General features: G+C 45.7%; 1 protein-coding gene across 5 annotated transcripts in view; it reads left to right on the forward strand.

The window, feature by feature from the left end:
• The window catches only part of LOC147027430 (transmembrane protein 120A-like), a 148,398-nt gene that overhangs the window by 34,795 nt on the left and 92,318 nt on the right, over positions 1–21,285 (forward strand). For 4 of the 5 annotated variants that reach the window (XM_085876845.1, XM_085876847.1, XM_085876846.1 and 1 more), the window contains one exon: positions 1,072–1,131. The exons of the other annotated variant lie outside the window; for it this stretch is intronic. In XM_085876845.1, the coding sequence (XP_085732971.1) occupies positions 1,072–1,131 (60 nt within the window). The remainder of the gene's footprint in view (positions 1–1,071; positions 1,132–21,285) is intronic. 5 annotated transcript variants of the gene reach the window in all.

A 21,285-nucleotide genomic window follows, 5' to 3' on the forward strand; every position in this document is an offset into this window, starting at 1 on the left:
ATGGTGCTGATGGTGGTGTAGGAGGATGATATGATGATGATGATGATGATGAAAGAGGGTCCTCTTTGTTGGGATGTTTTCCATGGTGTTTTTTGAAATGCCTGACATATCAGAAATGTCGTAAGACATTTAGCTTCTGCCATTTTAAACGATCTTTTACATCTTGATCACGTGACACAGGTGTTTGAAACCCTCTCCAGGGAACATTTGTCCTTTTCTGTTCTTGTGTTTTTGTCCCAACTTTCCAAACCTAATTATTAATGTCGTCAGTGTGGATTAGTTGTGACGTTATAGCTTTGTCAATTATTTTATAATGCTGTGATATTTGCTTTTTCTTTTTAATATTTAAGCTGACTGACCGTTGTTAAACATATCTGGAATTGAAAATTAACAAGATCTCAGTTTGAAAACTGAGCTGTATATAATTTAGAACGTTAATATATATATATATATATATATATATATATATATATATATATATATATGATGTAACAATAATATATATTTTGCAATATGAAACACAAAACAGTCTCACACACTGTCGTATAATATAAGAGCTGGAACTAAACGTTCCACATGCACAGGCTTGTATTGGCAGATTAAAAACAGCTCATCAGCAGACATGTGTCTATACCAAGGAAAATATTGTGGAAATTGACCCATCCACTACCTCCCCCCTCCCCTCATGACCCTAACCCTAACACCCCCCCCATTTCCCATCCCCATTTCCCCCCCTTGTACAACTGGACCTTTGTCTCTGAATTTTACACCACTATCAGAGCATCCCCAGCTGTAATTGTAATGGGTAACAAATGCAGTCGGAAGATGACATTTCAAACAAATCTCATTTTGGAATCTCGAGATTTCTTTGAAAGCCACAAAACATTCGTTGAAACTCAAATTTAACTGTTTGAACGACAATAGTACAACAACACTCTCTGCACACATGAGAAATAAAAACAATCAATCATTTCCTGATGGAGACAAATAAATAGATACGAAAACCCATGGGGTCTCAACCCCATTGAATGATATGAAGTGTCTTATCATGAACTTGTATCTCACCCACAGGAAGTACCTGTCCCTCGTGCTGGGAAATCTAAACGTGACTTTATTCAGCAAGCAGGCCAAGTACAAAAATGCACCCTGAACTGTGCTTTTTTACATCCACACACTGAACCACCTGACACTCCAAACCCTGCATGTTACACTCCACACACTGAACACTCCAAACCCTGCATGTTACACTCCACACACTGAACTCCAAACACTCCAAACCCTGAACCTTACACTCCAAACACTGAACCAGCTTCCATTCCACCAACAAAACCAACTTACACTACAAACACTGAACATGACATTCCAAACACTGAACCTTACACTTCACACACTGAACCAGCTTACACTCTACACCCTGCATTTTACACTTACAAATAATACACCTTCAGACCACCACAATCAACAACTACAAGGGCACTTGGTAGAGCGCATACCTCCATCACGTAATGCCTAATCCACGAGAACATATCGGGCCAAATACATATTTGAAATATCATGTGATACAGTACTGTATCGTTTTTGGCCCTATCTCTTAATGGTGAAGAATAACTATAAATATTCTAGTAGTCAGATCCGGATCTTCACCAAAATCTAATCAGTTTGTCCTTGTCGCATACCAAACCTGTCCACAAACTTTCATCCAGACCCATCAACAACTTTTTGAGATATCCTGTTCAAAGCCAAACAGACAGAAAGGGGTGAAAACATAACCTCCTTCACCTTCGGTGGCGGAGGTAACTGGAGAGTTCACAGAACACGATACCCTGCACAGTGTTCAGGTATATACAGTACTGGTACCTCAATTTTAATAAAAAAATAATGATTTGAAAGGTTGCTAAAAAAATTCCGCAAGTTCAGTGCGATTAATACACCACCCTTTAGAACATGTCCGAGTACTCCTAAATGGTCCAGGCACTTTAGCCTGTATTTGGTGCAAACCCAGAAAGAAATATTGTAGTATAAAGCTGAAATTTTCAGGATAGCCTCAGTTTGTAATGGTTTATCACATATCAAAAGTCCTCAAGTGTCTGGTGTGGGATTCACGGTTAATCCACCTTGTAACTTATCAACCACAACCTGGTACCGGAATGACATATCAACACTTCTATGAAGAATGGTTTTGGGTTCTTCGAGATCGTTTCAGTCTCAGATGAACCGAGCAATGCCATAGTGAGGATTGGTGGGGTCCACTTATTGACGTCCTACATGGGTGATGTTGGTTACATTATGTCTGGCAGTGGATACATTACAAGAACTGTGGAGCTGCATATATGCCAAATTTTCTGTAGGACACATGATAACTGGCTATACTTATTCTCGTGCTTTGTGTGCCCATTTTTTTTTAACTCAAGAAGTACTTGAAACCATCCTGCTTCAAACATGGGACACACCTGATGAAGTAGATAAGGATGAAATGCATGTAACTTATGAAGACCTTCTGGCTGGGGACCAATTTCCCAACGACGCACTACAAAGTAACGCAGTTTTACAACTGAGCGGATTTCTTTAGCAGTTAATGTGGACATGCCAAAGCTATAGGTAGAACGGTGAAACTGGCTACAATATTTTGAGTAGGTAAGCGTCATATGCTTATTTGTCCAAGCTGAGAGGACAGGAGACTGGGAGCTTCATGTCCATTGTGTAAAGGAAATGTTGCCACATCTTCACACTTCGGAACATGTCGCTTATGCCAAATGAGCCCCCCTCTACTTCCAGCAAATGTTAAAACTGAATGCGAAGATGCCTGTGGAGGACTCCAACCAGTTCACAATGAGAGGTTTCTTTACCATCCGCCGAAGTGATAAATTTTGGTCTGGCATGTGGTCAAACATGATAATTGAACAAGTCCTTATGGGATCGATTAATACGTCAGTGGGACTGACAAGGGGTCACGGAATAAGTGAGAGTTCACTTGTGCAGTGGGTGCTAGCCCTTCCATTGCGCGTGTGCCAAGGTGTAGTGCCTTGAAGAAATTAGCAGGAGTTACTCCAGGTATATCTGAGCAGCATAAGGAGATGCTTCCCTCAAGGCAGGCCAGAGACAACCATGAGTTGCAATGCTTTCTCGAGTGGCTTTATGCACATCCTGGATTTGACGGCAAGCCCCTGACATGCTTCATACTGCTTGTTCTCTGATTGCTCTTTCTTGTTTCTCTTGCTACTGGAATTGTTGCAGATGAATCCATCAACTGTGATGCTGCTGCTAATCGTGGGACATTAGCCATTAAGCAAATGGTTGGCAAAAATTTTGCTGAAGTAAAATTGAAGCACAATGACAAAGTAAAACCAATTTCTGCAATGACTAACACTGTCAAGATACCCGATGAAAAAGTTATATTGAATCCAATTCAACTCTTTAATGACATAATACGCATTAGGAATTAAAGCTCTGAGTTGGAAAGCTTCATGAAGTATGAGCGAGCACCACAATCTGCACCACTGTTTGACGACACTTCGATGATAAAACCAACAAAGACTGCATTAGCTCCATTGTTCAAATCCTTGGCACTCCTGAGAGTAACATACCAGATGATGCAAGCTTTGTTCTCGATGGGAGTCACCTTCTTCATGCTGTTGTTTGGCCCCGCCCAGCAACCTACAATGAAATATGTCAAATGGATTCAAGTTATGTTGCGAAGCACTACCAGCCAACTGTAATAGTTATATTTGATGACTATGGAGGTCTTCCTTCAACAAAATCAGAAGAGCAAAAGTGCAGGATGGCCAAGACATCGCCTGCTGATATTGTCTTTACCGGCAGTATGCAAACTACGACGACGCAGGCAGAGTTCTTTGGAAATAAGAGCAATAAATCTCGATTCATTCAAGCTCTATCTACACATCTTCATAATGCAGATTAGACAGGTAGAGTTTCATGCTGATGTACTCATTGTGTCCACCATTCTGGAGCTGGTAGAAAGTGAACACACAGGGGGTATTGGTTGGGACCGGCACTGACCTGTTGGTTATGTTGGTGGCTCGGGCAACGTCTTCGGAAAGGCTGTTCAAGCTTCATCTGAGCACAAGCAGCAAACCTCATTAAATATTCAACATCAACACGATACAGCAATCTGTCGGCGACAAGGTGCAACATCAGCTTTTTCTCCATGCTGTGACTGGATGCGATACGGCATCCTCCCGACTTAGGCAAGGAAAGAAAAAGGCATTCAAGCTTCTCACGTCAAAAAATGATCATGAGATGAATATCGAAACTACGTATACAGAAGAACTAAGTGAGTGGGTGAGTGCCATATTTCATCTTGCTACTCTTCCACCCACAAGTGTGGCTGCTCAGCAACATTCATTCCAACCATATTTGCAGGTGCAGCAATGGCTAGGAAATGATATTCCTCTGACATAGTGGGGACGGCAACTGCTCAACAATGCATTGGTGCTTACTAATCAGTCAGCTGCACCAGAAAAACTTATGAAATACATAACCTGTAAATGCAAAGTCAGGTGTATGAGTTGGTGTGAGTGCAGACGAGCAGGGATGTCATGCTCTGCAATGTGCAGCCACTGTATGGGTTGAGGATTCACTAACTCACCAAAGGCTGAGGATCTTGGTGCTGAGGATGATGACTCAGGGAGGGGTTATTGAGATACTTTATTCTTCAGGGGATAAGTCAGAGTGGCTCTTCAATATATCTCTAGTTATACAACTGTGATACACACTGCACTGTATATTGTTATAGCAGCATTTTAGTCCAATAAAGTTGAGTGGAGGGTCGGGGTGGTGGAGTACTGTGAACTTCAGCCAGACAATGACGTAATGAGAGCTTCTCCCACCCAAATATCATAATGTGAGCATGATAAAGAAAAGACAACAATAAACTTTATTAATCTCAAAAGAGATGTCTTATTTCGAGCTAGGATAATGCATGACAATAGATTATGTTTTTATTTTGATATTTGATTGCATGTATACAAAAAAAATCCCGATTCTGGTTGCTCGGCAGAGAGATGCTTCGTGTTAATGTATGTGGCGACTAATTTACTGTATATTGTCTTTCTGATGATACAAATATGCTGAGATATTATACTCCATCAGATTGATATATTAGTGATGAAATGACGTTTTATAGTAGCCTCAGAACTCACTCGGATCTTTAAAAAGACATCGCTAGGTCCTGGGAATGGTCACTAGGCAACAAGGTGCTTTAACCAGAAGCCGCACCATAAACTTGGGGACTTTTGATATGTGATAAACAATTAAAAACTGAAGCTATCCTGAAATTTTTTCCGGGTTTAAAATGATTTTTCCTGGCCGAAAACTGGAGGTTCTTGGAAGTTCCAAGAAGGTGATTTGGTTCTCCAGTGTTCAAGTATGTAATTTCAACAAAAAAAAGATCGTAAAAGTCGTATAAATAAATTAATTTCGGGTTTTACCACCGTTGACACAGTGTCTAGTACATCTCCCTCTCTAACACGTTACATTTGTTATCCGTGCCTGTTGTTTGTGTCCTTTTATGACATCCTTAAAAACAGTAAGTTTCCTGTTTGGAAGGATTTACAATTTTGTTTAACTGCCAGACGTGAAGATTAAAAAAAAATCTCGCTCCTCTCTGCGTATGTGCAATCAGGCCAAATTCAGAGACAAAGTAGGGTAAAACGTCAGATTTGTCTTCCAATTCATTTTTAAAATACAACATTCAATTTCAATAAGTTGTTCCTCGATCATAAACTGATAAGACAGACGGACTTACACTGGACACGCGACTTGCTCTTTGCCATAATTTTTTTCCAATGATGGCCATATTTTTTGCGGACCAACATATGACATTGACCTTCAACATTTAGGGATAAAATGTTAGTGAAGAAAATTTGTTCCCATCTACAATTTATCGATAAAACTCAACATCATGAAAATTGGTGGAAAATTCTTTAAGTTATGATCAAAAAGGTGGTTTTTGTTAATTAGGTCACCATCCGAAAAAAGTAGGTCAAGGATGCTAATCAATTATCAGGTGCACAACTTCAGTGCAGGAACATTATTATGATGCAAGAACATCTTGAAAGGGCAAGTGGTCTTTGAGATTCTGCATTGGCAGAATTGAACAGGACAAAAAATAAACGAGATATTTTTTCAGACCGTCATTTGATATTGACCTTTAACCTGGAGAGGTATGATGTAAATTAAGTGTAAATGCAGCTTGCTCCAGACGTCTGGTGTTCATTGCACGGCCCGTGAGCCAATGGCGGCCCCTGGTGACCGAAAGTGCGGCCCCTGACGTGCGGCCAATAACAGACAAATGTGAAAACACCCCCTAATAATCCACCTAACCATATGTGCTATCGAGGAGTCGACTTCTCCTTCCAGGATCCGTCAGACAGCATTAGCCCATTATATCTGTTTGGATTATTGTGAAATTCCAAAATCATATTTCTTAACAACAAAGATATCGCGGCATATTTATCAAAAACAAATAAAATAAAGTCGGGAGCGATCAGCATTGTTGCCCTATGCACCGCCCGGGTAAACTGGGTTGCATTTTTTAAAATGTAATTGAAAAAAAATTACAATTTTCCAAGAGGTTTGGATTAATTTGAAGCAACTTTTACTTCTTTGGCATGATTTATATAATATAATAAATCATGCAACTGATTTTAGTTACTCACGAGCAAATACCACCCGTCGCTTTGCTGACGGAAATACCAAAGGGGGAGGGAGAAAAAGAAGGGGCAAGAGGGAGAGAGGGGTGGGGGAGACAGAGTGGGGAGAGTGAAGAGGTGGAGGGGAAAGGAGAGAGGAGGGAGGGAGAGCGAGGAGGGGTGGGGGAAAGGGAAGACAGTATGAGGCGAAAGGAAGGGAAGGCAGACGTGCGGTGGAGTGTTAATTACAATTCATACTGTTTCATCAAAATGATTCGGCAAAGAATAACAGTGAAGATGGAAACGAAATAATGTCTGAATTCCATTTTCTACCGGTCATACTATGAACGCATGTCGGAGACAAACTCCAGTCGGGAGACAAACTCCTGTCTGGACAAGTCTGGAGACAAACTACCATCCAGACATGAGTACCACCTGGATGCATCCAGAGATAAACACCGCCTGAACGTGTCTGGAGCCAATTTGGCCAGAGACAAACACCGCTCGGACACATCTGGAGACAAACTTCCGTCCTGACATAACCATCATCCGGATAAGTCCAGAGAGAGAGAGAGAGAGAGAGAGAGAGAGAGAGAGAGAGAGAGAGAGAGAGAGAGAGAGAGAGAGAGAGAGACGTGGGAGGAGGGTACTGCACTGTATTGGGAGGAGGGTACTGCACTGTATTGGGAGAATGTAGAGCAAGGATATGTAAGAGAGAGACAGACACAGAAACAGAGAGAGAGAGAAGAGAAGAGAGGAGATAGAAGAGAGGAAAGAGGAGATAGGACAAAGGACAGAGGAGAGTTAAGAGAGAGAATATGTTGTGCTTTATGAGCACACACACACCCACACACACACACACACACACACACACACACACACACACACACACACACACACACACACACACACACACACACACACACACACACACACACACACACACACACACACATACACACACACACATACACACACACACACTTGACATTTTTAGGGTAGATAGCTAGAGTCCAATAACAGATCACCCACCTCAAATTAGCTTGCGTGGCAAGCTTCCCTCATATGTCGTGTTGAAGAGGAAGACACTGCCCAAAGACAAGTTTCCAGCTGACATCATTGTTCGTGCGCAGCAGAAGTGGTGGATAGACGAGGGACTTGCAGTGGTGACTATCTTTTTACATGTATCATTTTCAACATGAACATCTGGTGGAGGCAGAATTAATCCAACAAGCTTGTTCCTTACATGCTGACGCTATTCGAGAAAATGCTGGATCGCGGGCATGGTTTAAAACTTTGAACAACCGATCAACCCCGAGTACTTTTTTCTATACGAGGGCAGGAAATGGGTTTAAAAAGGAAGAAGAAGAATTGCACGAGAGCAATGAGCCACAGCACGGTGAAGATTTAAGAAGTACCAGTGCTGCTCGGTTCTTTTGGCTTCCTTTGGTTCTCTTCGTTCTTCCTGGCTCTCTTCATTTCTATCAGTGGTTCCTAACTTGCTTCCCGTGGATTATTCGCATTGACCAAACAAACTTTCTTTCTTCGCAGGCCTTTGTAGTCAACCCAGGATCTGAGGAACAATGTCTGCATCCCGGTGGAATCACCATGGACAAACTTTCCTATTTTCCGGACTTGGTATTTTCCTCAGTTGAAAATCAACATTATGTGACGTGTTTCCCACCGGGATTTTTGGCCTGGATTCCAAGAAGCATTGACCACATGCATCTTGGTTGAACTTTCACCATTACTCCCATCACTAAGTTGGCTGAGCGTTACGGAGACTGGGAGACTGTCAGCATTCACCGAACCACTGTATGACCCACGCGAGTGGAAATTCACACACATACTTTCTACAGACTGGTCCAGGACTGGGTGCCCACGGTCTGGAGTAGTAGGCCGGATGGTAGTCTCCTGACGACGGAGCATGCCAGTCCTGGATGCGTTCAGTTGTCACAAGACCAACAATACCAAAGCGCTGCTTCATCGGACCAACACAGATCTCATCATCATCTCAGGTGGGATGACATGGCTCCTGCAGCCCCTTGATGTGTCCATCAACAAGCCGTTCAAGGACGGGCTACGTCGCTGCTGGTTCGACTGGATAACGAGTGGGGAGAAGACCTACACCAAGAGTGGGAGGATGAGAAAGGTCGACCATCTGATGATCTGCGGCTGGATCATCAAGGTATGGGAGGAGATACCGTCGGACATCATCAAACGAGCTTTTCTGAAATGCTGCATCTCCAACAACATGGACGGCACAGAGGACGACATCGTTCGGGAGGAGGAGGCTGCAAATTACAGTGACAGTGACAGCGACGTGGACAGCGATGGGGATAAAACCCTGATTCAGACAAGGATTTGCTCGACCTTGATTCGGATGTGCCATCTTCGACGAGCAAAGCATTGACGAGGATTTCCTCGGGTTTAACTGAAAAGCTTCATCAAACCCAAACGGCCCTTTTCAGGGCCACAGATCCGCAAGAAATATGTACGATACCAGTATGAATCCCTTTTCTTCCTTTTCCTAGTAACAAAAAAAAAATCCTCTGTATTATTTTAAAAAGAAGAAAGAAAAATAAAAACTTCTTGGAATTCTCTCCTCCCCAACTTCTTGAAAATGAGAATAAGATTGTTAGACACAATTAAGCGGACATGGGAGTAAGCATGTTGATACCTCCGTCACTTTGTTCTGTACAAAGTTAATGTACAAATGTATTTAGAGCTTGACCAGAAAATAATATGATCAATATATTCATTTATTTTGAGGGTGAAAAACATGGGTGCAGTAAATACGTCGGAAAAGATTTATTTATTTTTATTGAGGGTAAATAACAAGGGTGCAGTTAATACACGACCGTGGTTTATACACCAGAAAATACGGTACTTTAAATACACATTATTGATGCAAAATTTAATTCCGAAAGTCCTAGGTGGCTCCGGGATTCAGCTTGAACATTGATACAGCTCGGAAATTGGGAATGTTGGGAGTGCAGGAAGAATTTTTTTTTCTTCGCAATATGGTGGTTTAGTACTCCTCGGGGTCAAAGAAACTCTGTGGCACCATTAAAAATTGGGGGCACGATGTAATTGTAGAAACACACCATACAACAGCAATAACTTCCCCGATCCTAAAGTGAGGAGGCTTAATAATATTATGTTTGTGGGGTAGATGGAGGAATTCCATCATGAAGATAGGATTGTATAGCATAGCATGGTCCGTGGATGAGTAGGAGACATCTCGATGTAAATTAATTAGGGAAAACTGAGAGCTGTGATTGTTTACGTGTCACCATATGGGGGTGGTGCTGTGTTAACTTGGTCGGGTTTAAGGCTAGTTTTTCTCAGTATGTGATTGCCTTCTTGTGACCTTTTCCTACATTTTTGCATTTACGGAGCCGGCTATAAAAAGACCATGTTTTTACAACAAGAACAACAATGGCCGACCCGGCTGCTGACGGAGTCCGAATACAATTGGCAGGCTAAAGCCTGCCCCCAGGAACAGTAACCGGCAGGCCATGCCCCCGAGGATTATGATTGGCCGGGGAGCCGTCAAAGAAGGAGAAGGTGCTAGAGAGACAAGAGGGCAGTTGGAAGCAAAGCGTGAGGCTCAGGTCCCTCTTGGCACAACAAAATAGCAGCGCAATTCTCGTTGTTCGTGCTGATGTGAATGTGTTCACGTGCTGAAATAAGACGTTGGCCATTGACTATTCGGTTGGGTCGTGAAGTTTGTATGCTTGGAGGGGAAGGAGAGAAGAATCGGAGCGCGTATCTTGGCGTTATCTCGGAGCCTCAGCAATCGCCTTGTCGTATGATCAAAAATAAAGGCGGCACCATTTGGTGTGTGTGGACCTGGAACTTAGAGGGAGCGGTGTGGCAATCTCAATCGTGAGAAGAAACTGTATGGCGGTTTGTGGGCTCCTGGCGTTGAAGACTGTCACATGCATTACCTCACGGATGTGGTACTTTTATTTTTGGGAGCGACTTGGCGCCATTTTGCTGTACGTTTCCCATGCAGTGGCTGTGAGGCTTGATGACTGTGAGGCTCCAAAAGGTCGTCTCTGCACACAAACCTGAGTGCCGGCATAAAGGTAGGAATTTCCTTTATTTTTATCCTTCCCCTTGTCTGTTTTTGTGACCGAGTGGAGATGTCTCAAATTAGGATTTAGTTTGACCTCACGTTTCATTTTCACACTTGAGTTATTTTCATTATTACTCGTTGATTTATGTTCATTAAACCACAATTTGTTGAATTTACTTGTGTTTGTTTACTCATTGTGGGTTCGAGAATAAACCCGTGTGCTACCATTCTGGTAAATGTTTCATGATAAACGCCCCACGTTGGGTACGTGCTTCACCGCCCTCCATCCCGTGTGCGAAATGACCTTCAAGGATCTCGGCTGTTCACCTCCGAGGAAAACTGTTCCACTTTCCATCCAAGTCGGTGTTAATTGGCCTGAACACAACAAGGTACTGACAAAACACAACAATCTAAAATAATAAATACCAATGTGTGTCAGTCAATCAGTGTGTGTGTGTGTGTGTGTGTGTGTGTGTGTGTGTGTGTGTGTGTGTGTGTGTGTGTGTGTGTGTGTGTGTGTGTGTGTGTGTGTGTGTGTGTGTGTGTCCTCCATAACTCCAAAACCATGTAACTCAGTGGCCTGAAACTTTGCATGCATGGTAAGGGACATCCAAGGTAGTGCATGAATGAAAATTGGGTGTTTGGATTAATTTACACACCACCTTTGAAGATAATTAACAGCCTTATTTAATTATCCCTGATCAAGGTGTCAGCCCCTGGCAGCCCTCTGGCAGCTTGCTGGTGTCTTAATTCCTCATGTGTTGTTTTTTTTTTCCCCTGCTCAACAATGCCTTGACTTGGAACAGGCCGCAATGGTTTCTTCATGATAAAACGCTCAAATGTTTTTTTTCACTTTCCTTTTCCTCACTCATATCATCGTCAGCCTCATCTACAGAGTAAATGAATCACCGTATACATCGCTTTTGTCAGTGTTATAGTTTTCAAATTAGGGGCTTGGATTGATTTCATGCATTATATAATGCGATCTCTCATGATCTACTCTCACAGACGAATTAAAATATATCATCAAAATATAATTTCGGTTTTGAGGATCAGACCATGTGGACTCATTAACTGTCAAAATCTGGAGTGAAATCTGAAAACGTTAAGAAATCGGTGATGTTTATTTGTTTTTTTTTTTCAGGTAGATCCCCCATTACCAATAGGCTTGCTATCACTTGCCAAGCCAGCCATTATTTATGAACCGTTTCATTGGAGTGCTTGCTTGAGTGCTTAAGCCACTTGGCGAGTGCCCTACAGTCAATATCGGTATTATACACGCAGTTTATGTCCCGATCGGGAGGTCAGTGAGCAGTTACTGCAAGCATGAAGAGGTACATAGACAGCACACACAGACGTGGTACAAATGGGGACATTTGTATTTGTGAAGGGACTCTCCGCGGGGGTGTGTGCATGCCAGCATGCTTGGTTATGTGTGTGCGGTGCATGGGATTCGCAGGCGTGCTCTTTTGGTGTGTTTTATTGCCCTTCCCTTCCTCTCCCCTCACACTGTCTTCCCTTCCCCTCACACTGCCTTCCCTTCCCCTCACACTGCCTTCCCTTCCCCTCACACTGCCTTCCCTTCCCCTCACACTGCCTTCCCTTCCCCTCACACTGCCTTCCCTTCCCCTCACACTGCCTTCCCTTCCCCTCACACTGCCTTCCCTTCCCCTCACACTGCTTTCCCTTCCCCTCACACTGCCTTCCCTTTCCTTCACACTGCCTTCCCTTTCCTTCACACTTCTGTGCTGTATCACGTGATTGGGTTTTCGTATATCATGACTCGCCTGCTAGGGGTGGCAGTGATGTACATCCGGACGCGCAATAAAGCGGAGTTACTGCTAACACTCTCACTCTCCATGTTCTGCTGTGCCTCGGACACCACAATTGGCTGACGAAGATGTTGAGTGCACGAGTCACGGCGCATGGACAGGTGCCCGTTTTCGTGGGAGACGACTTCGAATTGTTTTCAGAACAGTTAGGGTGCTATTTCCACGCGAATGATGTGGTCGACGAGAGCAAACAGAAGTCGATCTTGCTCACCTCGCTATCGACGGGACATTATCGACTACTGAGTGATTTGGTGGCGCCGGACAAGCCCAGTGGGGACGCGCTGTCGTTTCAGGACATTGTGCGGAAGATGAAAGCACACATGGCGCCGGAGAAGTCATTACAGCTGGCTCGATACCAGTTCGATCGCCTCGCGAAAGGTACGGAGGAGCGCGTCGCTGATTTAGTGGTGCGAGTGAAGCATTCTTCCGTGGCCTGCAAGTTCACGGCAGGGAAGCGTCCAGCTCGGCTCAGAGATCGTTATATTTCTGGTTTACAAGATGCGAAAATGGTTTCGGCGATTCTACGGCTGAAGGCTGGAGGCCTGTGGAGTGATCGAACGGGTGTCGTACTCAGATTTGGCCACCCCGGTTGTCACGGTGCTGAAGCGGAATGGAGACGTCTGATTGTGCGGGGACTTCAAGTCCACGGTTAACCCGGGGCTCAGCGTGGAGCAATATCCAATGCCGTCAATCGATGAGATATATGCGCGATTGGCGCGGAGTCAATACTTCACGAAACTTGATCTGCGTGATGCATATTTTCACCTGCCGATGGATCCCGGGAGTAGCGACCTTTTGACAATCAACACGTGTCAAGGGCTCTATCGATATACCCGACTCTGTTTTGGGATTGCTTCGGCCCCGGCCTTGTGGCAGAAAGCCATGGATCAGGTTTGCATTGGCCTGTCCGCTCAAACCTACCTGGACGATGTGCTCATTGCGGGGAAAACGGCGGACGAGCACCTTGCGAACATTGCCCAAGTACTGACGAAGCTAGAAGCGTGCGGACTGTGCTTGAACAGGGACAAGTGCGCATTCTTCAAGCAGCGCTTGGAATACCTCGGGCACATAATCACGCCGGAGGGGCTGTTGAAAGGCCCTCGGAAGGTGGAGGCGATTCAGCACATGCCACCGCCTCGCGACAAGAGGCAGCTGCGCTCGTTCATTGGTATGGCACAGTATTACCAAAGGTTCGTGCGCGGGCTCAGCTCACAGCTTGCGCCGTTAATGCGGTTGCTCAGGAAGGACGAGCGCTGGGCCTGGGGGCCTGCACACCAGGCGGCGTTCGACCGCGTCAAGCGGCTGCTCACAGAGGATACGGTCTTCGTGCACTACGAGCCTGCGCGTCCGCTCTTATTGGCATGCGACAGCTCTACATATGGCATCAGGGCAGTGCTCTCCCACAGGATGGACGATGGTTCCGAGCGGCCTGTTTGTTTTGCACCCTGGACACTGTCCGCAGCAGAGCGGGAATATGCCTAGATTGAGCGCGAGGCTCTCAGCCTCATCTGGGGTGTGCGGAGGTTTCATCAATACCTGCTGGGGCGGCATTTCACTTTGCAGATGGATCACAAACCACTTCAATTCATCCTGAGACCTGAACACGGGGTACCGGTGGTAGCGGCCATGTGAATACAGCGGTGGTGTCTAATTCTTGCTGCTTACAATTACGATATTCAGTTCCGAAGCACCGAAAAGCATGCTAACTGCGACGGGCTCTCGTGCTTGCCTTGCGCGGAGGGTCCAGCTGCGTCTGAGTCGGCCGACCGGGTTGATGTGTTCGCGCTGGGCCAGGTCCAAAGCGGGCCGATCACGGCCAAACAGGTCGCGCTGGAATCGGCTCATGATTCAGTGCTCACCCGTGTCATTCAGGCAATTTCTACAGGGAATTGGAGCAATCTACCTTCAACACTGGCATTTCAGCCTTTCGCGTCTCGCGCATCGGAGCTGTCGTTGGTCCAACGGTGCGTTATGTGGGGAATGAGGGCGGTGATTCCACCGAAGTTCAGGCAGCGGTGTTTGGAAGAACTGCATGTCAGTCACCTTGGCGTCGTGAAGACCAAGAGTCTTGCTCGTAGCCTGTTGTGGTGGCCGGGGTTGGACAAAGACATTGAGCAGTTGGTTAAGCATTGCACCACGTGTCAAACAAATGCTGGTAACCTGCGTCGAGCTTCGGGACTATGGCCTACCCCAGAAAGGGGCCTGGCAGAGGGTCCATGTGGATTTTGCGGGGTCGGTTAATGGCAAAATGTTTTTGATTGTGATCGATGCATTCTCTGAATGGCCGGAGGTTGTAGTAATGCAGCATACATCAGCAAACATTATGGTAGAGAAACTGCGGACGATCTTTGCTGAAAAAGGATTACCCGAGATTCTGGTCTCTGATGACGGTCCGCAGTTCATCGCAGGTGTATTTGATGAGCTTATGCGTCAAAATGGTATTCGACATCTAAGGTCCGCAACGTATCATCCTGCGACAAATGGGCAGGCGGAGTCGTTTGTTAAAATGTTGAAACGGGCTTTGTGCAGGGGGAGTGTTGCACCTGTGCAGACGGTGGTCGATGTCTTTTTGCTCCAATACAGGAACGCTATTCATCCTGTCACGGGTGATTCTCCTGCCATTCGTCTCTATGGACGGGCATTGCGGTCCAGACTGGATTTGCTGCGAGCTGGAGGGTCGGTGAGTGGGGCGGTGTCACGCCCGACGCTGCTGCACGGTTTTGATGTGGGACAGTGGGTAATGGTGCGCGATTATTTCCACGGTTCCACATGGGTGCCGGCTGTGGTCTTTGTGGTACTGGGGCCGGCGAATTGCATGGTGCGGACTGATGGTAGGGAGGCGTGGAAGCGGCACGTGGACCAAATGCATGATCGCTGTTCAGCGTCACCCCCCCCACTCCCGTGCCGAGCGATGTGGGACACCCTCCTGTGTTGTCGCCGTGGCCAGGCGTTGTATTGCCAGGGCCGGACGTGCCGGTGCCCGCGGGGTCTTCACCTGATTCAGTCCTGCCCGAGGACGACGAGCAAACTGGTCAGCCGGGGGCGGTTGTTGTTGCGGATGGGGCAAGTCCGGCGAGGGTGTCAACTCAACCTAGCCGGGAGGCGCCTGAGCCTGGGCCGTCTGGCATCGCTGCCCGCCCGAGGCGGGTCAGGAAACGACCGTGGTACTTGGAGGATTTTGAATGTTGATTGGTTTCGTTTGGTCATGTTATAATTGTCATTTCATCATTAGAATTGTCATTTTACGAGGGGAGGAGTGTGCTGTATCACGTGATTGGGTTTTCGTATGTCATGACTCGCCCGCTAGGGGTGGCAGTGATGTACACCTGGACGCGCAATAAAGCGGAGTTACTGCTGACACTCTCGCTCTCCATGTTCCGTTGCGCCTCGGACACCACAATTATACTATCCTTCACACTGCCTTCCCTTTCCTTCACACGGCCTTCCCTTCCCCTCACATTACCTTCCCTTTCCTTCACACTGCCTTCCCTTCCCCTCACACTGCCTTCCCTTCCCCTCACACTGCCTTCCCTTTCCTTCACACTGCCTTCCCTCCCCTTCACACTGCCTTCCCTCCCCTTCACACTGCCTTCCCTCCCCCTCCCCTCACGCTTACCTCCTCTTAAACCCTTTCCCCTCTCCACCCCCAATGGACATCTCCGGGTGGTCTTAATGCACCCAATTTCATTCAATTCAGTACTACCCCCCTCCCCACACTTTCTTGAGAAGTCCCACTACCAAACGCAAGTCCAGAACACTCCCTTCCCACTCCCCCCCTCCTCTCTCCTCCATCAATCACCCAAGCTGACTGGCAGTGACTGCAAGTTGTCCTATAATGTCAAGACTGGTCCTTCATGTCCACCTATCCTGATTATTAATACTGCCTGAGAATCCTTCCACACAAGCTTGCTTTCCCTTATGTACAGATTTCTACAATCTTGATTGCAGCTATCATACCTATCCTCTCGCCCCTTGTACTCAGGATCCTGTGGTGAGGCAGTTGCCTTCAAACAACTACCGTTCTCTTCCTGGAAGGAAAATTCGACTGAAGGAAACCCTCATATCATCTCACAATGCCCGGAACAAGTGTGTGTCTACTCTCAGGAAAAATCTGAAACCAACATCCAGCTCACCTCAAGGATGAACTCTCAAACCTATCTCCTTCTTCAAAGAACTGGGGTGTGTTCCGTGAGCAAGCCGCTTGCTATCGCATGCCAAGCCACCGTCCCGTATCAACCGCTTTTCAAGCCACTCGCCTTACCGCTCTGCAAACGGAGCACGCGGTTAAGAGAGGTGCTTCGTTATGTTCGCATAAATGGCTGCCGTTAGCTGATTTCAAAATTATATGATAACCAATGGAATGTTCAGAGGCATACCCCTGTTATGTATTGTAACGGGCCGGGAGTCGGCAGCCAACCGACCACTCTGAACAGAGCCGTAAGTCGAGTCGGCCCGACCGATCGCCCGGAATATAGATCGCCGCCCGGATAACTCCGAGCGACGGGTCCTTGTACAAGAACCGAAATACGCCAATGGGCAGATCACGTGGGGTAGGGTAGATTGCAGATCTTCAATTTACCTAAATACCCACGTGATCCAACTCCCCGGGTATTGCACCCTCGACGGAACTCATACGGAACAAACCGCCGAGGCGAGCTTGTCCGTGCGCGATTCCGAGCGGCGTAATCGCCGAGAACCGTCGGTCCAAATGTCCCCCTATTACGGCAAACCAACGGCTTTCTAACTCCCAACACACGAAATGTTCAGTCAATGAGGGAATGGACGCAACGAGCAGGTTTACATTCACACAAGGACATTTATTATAATAAAACACGTATGCAATTATATAAGCAACAAAAGCACGACAAAAGAACTACAACCGTCTACTTATTATGTACAGTCACTTACACTTAACAGCAGTTCCTACTTATTAGACGGGCACACGGACACACGTAGGCGCGCGCACACACACACACACACACACACACACACACACACACACACACACACACACACACACACACACACACACACGAAATGGTGACTGAGGCCTTTAATCACGAGCTCCAGCTCGGAGGACAGGTGAGCTGAAACTCAGAGCCGAACTCGAACCTTTCCACTTCGTGTGGTCTTCAACTTGTCCGGTCCCGGGCTCCGGCGAGAGCGAGCTGGATCCAATCGCCGCGATCCTTCCCGAGCTCCCGCGAATCCTCCCGCGCTCCTCAACACGTGCCGGTGAGACGAGGCGCCGATCCTTCCTGTTGATGCGTCGCTTCCCCGAGGAACCAACTCCAAGAAGAGGCCGATGCATCGCACCAAGCCGGGAAATAAAATGGAGAACGAAAAGCTCCACGAACCAAGAAGAAGAGGAAGAAGAGGAAGAAGCCTCCACTTGCAGCTCGAGCCGAACAACTGGCTCAAGTTCCTTCCAAAACAAAGCAGCAGCCGAAGCTCACTGAGCCAGCCGAAGCAAAAGCTTCCGAAGGCCTTAAGCCAAGCAAGCCAAGCAGGACCCGATGGCCTGCTGAACGACTGCTCTCTCCGAAGCAAAAAGCTTACTCCTCCCACGGGACTCAGCACACGAACTCTGCACACAGGACTCAGAACGGGACTCTTCACGAACTCTGCCACGGGACTCCCCCACGAACTCTGCACACGGGACTCTTCAAGAACTCTGAAAGGGTGTCCTCTTTATCCTTTGCACCCCCTCCCCCACACCCAGCGTGACTCATGCCCTCGTGATCCACCCCCCCCCCCGCTTCTCAACACGGGTGGGAGGGAGTTGTTGACGTCACCGCAGGGTTCTTCTTCCTCTTCGCAGAAGAGGGGGAGGGACGTCTCCATTGTTCGCTCCCTAACTATTAAATCGATCCGCAGCGCATCTAATCGATTTCAAAACATTTAAACAATGAAAGGTGAGCTATCTTGGGAACATGCACTTATCGACATAGCTGACAAAGGGAACCTGTATGTTGTGTGCAATTGAATTCCAAATTCGTAACAGTATACTCATCTGTTATAGAATGTGACCAGTGGTGTATACCCATCTCTGATCTATTATAGAATGTATAAACCAGTTTAACTGGGCGTCTCGTCTACCGCCACGAGTTGGTGAACGTTGAAGAACCCCACAGGCACGGTGTCCTTCGTGAAGAGTCGGCGAGCTATCACCAGCACCGCAGGCAGGCCAAATTCCTGCCCGAACTACTTCCGGGAGAGCAATGGCAAACCATCCAGTTTAAACCTTGCTCAGGAAGCTGTTTCGGCGGCACGGACACTCAATAGCAGAGTATGAGGATTATCACAAAGTTTAACAAACCATGGTGGTGTTGTTAATAACAGTAGCCTATACTGAAAGTCTTTGAACAAAGGTGTTATTGTGAGGCAATTAGAATAAAAAAAAAAAACCTCCATTTTGCATTGCGACTCAAAAATAACGTTTAATAAGTTTCAAAGAGGTCCAAATAATGCCAAATCATAATAAAAAATACGAGTTGATCGCCCGGATTTTTATTAAAAAGGAAGGAGACCCTTTTTATTGATTTGTTTTTATTTATTTATTTTCAAAACGGCGGCCGACTTTTACTACCCACCAAATCATATACCCGCCAAATCACGTGCCCGGGAAATCACGTGCCCGGGAAATCACGTGACCGGGAAATCACGTGACCGGCAAATCACATGACCGGCAAATCACGGGCCCGACAAATGACGGACCCGCAAATCACGCGCCAGGCAAATCACGGGCCCGGCAAATCACGTGCCCGGCAAATCACAGGCCCGGCAAATCACGGGCCGGCAAATCACGGGCATGACAAATCACGGGCCCGACACACCAGTTTTTTTTACCTCCCTGCCCCTCCTCCCCAAAATAAATCACATAAGCCATGTACCAGACTTGTCAGTTTTCTACCCCCAAATATGGTGTTGGTCATACACCTGACACGTAACGTACACACTCACGAAGCTTGTTAAAATATAATCCAAAGTGCCAAACAAATACATAATAAATGTATGGTGAAACACAAAAAAAGCTCCATACTTCATGCATATCTATATATTAATACCGAAGGACCAATTTTGTGCTCCTCCTTGCGGTCGCGTCACGTTTTTCTCGGTACTGTGACCTGGACTGAAAGAAAATCGTACCTGTAAGAGTGCATCGCACATCGTGGCAATAGTCAACCTTCAACTCTGAAGCAGAATAAAGCAGGTGTAGTTGTTGTTGCGAAGGTAATGTTGAGGTAATATTAATTTTTTTAGATGTGATCCTGTTCTAGGCGGTGTAGTTGTTGTTGCGAAGGTAATATTAATTTTTTTAGATGAGATCCTGTTCTCGGCGGTGTAGTTGTTGTGAAGGTAATGTTGAGGTAATATTAATTTTTTTAGATGAGATCCTGTTCTAGGCGGTGTAGTTGTTGTTGCGAAGGTAATATTAATTTTTTTAGATGAGATCCTGTTCTCGGCGGTGTAGTTGTTGTGAAGGTAATGTTGAGGTAATATGCTGTAGTGTTATCACGGTTATAGAAATGCACAAATAATTAATTTGATCTTTCGTATACCCAATCACACCTTTCTGACTAAAAAATTAACAACAAAACTAGAGAGTAAATACTCGAGCAGTTTTAAGTCTACCTAATTTTATAATAAATATATCTCCCGCGTCATCAAAAAATAATTTTTAATCGTGATTTACATTATTTGATCGCTGATCCCGAATCCTGCCGAAGTAACCGGAAATTGCAGCATCGAATGCAAGAAGAATTCTTCGTTCACTTCTAGGCTTTGCCTATTCCATATTAACATTGGAGTGAGGTGTTTTTAATAACGTGGAAGTGAGGTGTTTTTTTATAACGTGGTGGTGAGGTGTTTTTGATAATGTGATGGTGAGGTGTTTTTGATAATGTGATGGTGAGGTGTTTTTGATAATGTGATGGTGAGGTGTTTTTGATAATGTGGTGGTGAGGTGTTTTTTATAACGTGGTGGTGAGGTGTTTTTTATAACGTGGTGGTGAGGTGTTTTTTATAACGTGGTGGTGAGGTGTTTTTGATGATGTGATGGTGAGGTGTTTTCAATACCGTGGGAGTGAGGTATTTTTAATAATGTGGTAGTGAGGTGTTTTTAATAATGTGGTGGTGAGGTGTTTTTAATAATGTGGTGGTGAGGTGTTTTTAATAATGTGGTGGTGAGGTGTTTTTAATAATGTGGTTGTGAGGTGTTTTTGATAATGTGATGGTGAAGTTTTTTTCAACACCGTGGGAGTGAGCTGTTTTCAATAACGTGGCGGTGAGGTGTTTTTAATATCGTGGTGGAGAGGTATTTTAAATAACATGGCGGTGTTTTGTTTTTAATAATGTGGCGTTGCAGTGTATTTAATAACGTGGTGGTGATTTGTTTTTAATAACGTGGCGGAGAGGTATTTTTAATAATGTGGAGGTGAGGTGTCTTTCATAATGTGGTGGTGAGGTGTTTTTATTAACGTGGGGAGAGGTATTTTCAATAACGTGGCGGTGAGGTATTTTTCATTACGAACCAGTGTGGTGATTTTAATCCCGTGGCGGTGAGGTGTTTTTAATAACGTGGTGATGAGGTGTTTTTAATATCGTGGTGGAGAGGTATTTTAAATAACATGGCGGTTTTGTTTTAATAATGTGGTGTTGCGGTGTATTTAATAACGTGGTGGTGATTTGTTTTTAATAATGTGGCGGAGAGGTGTTT

Source organism: Eptatretus burgeri, chromosome 4, assembly GCF_056783735.1.
Source record: "Eptatretus burgeri isolate ZD-2024b chromosome 4, Ebu_testis_v1, whole genome shotgun sequence".
NCBI classification, from domain to species: Eukaryota; Metazoa; Chordata; class Myxini; order Myxiniformes; family Myxinidae; genus Eptatretus; species Eptatretus burgeri.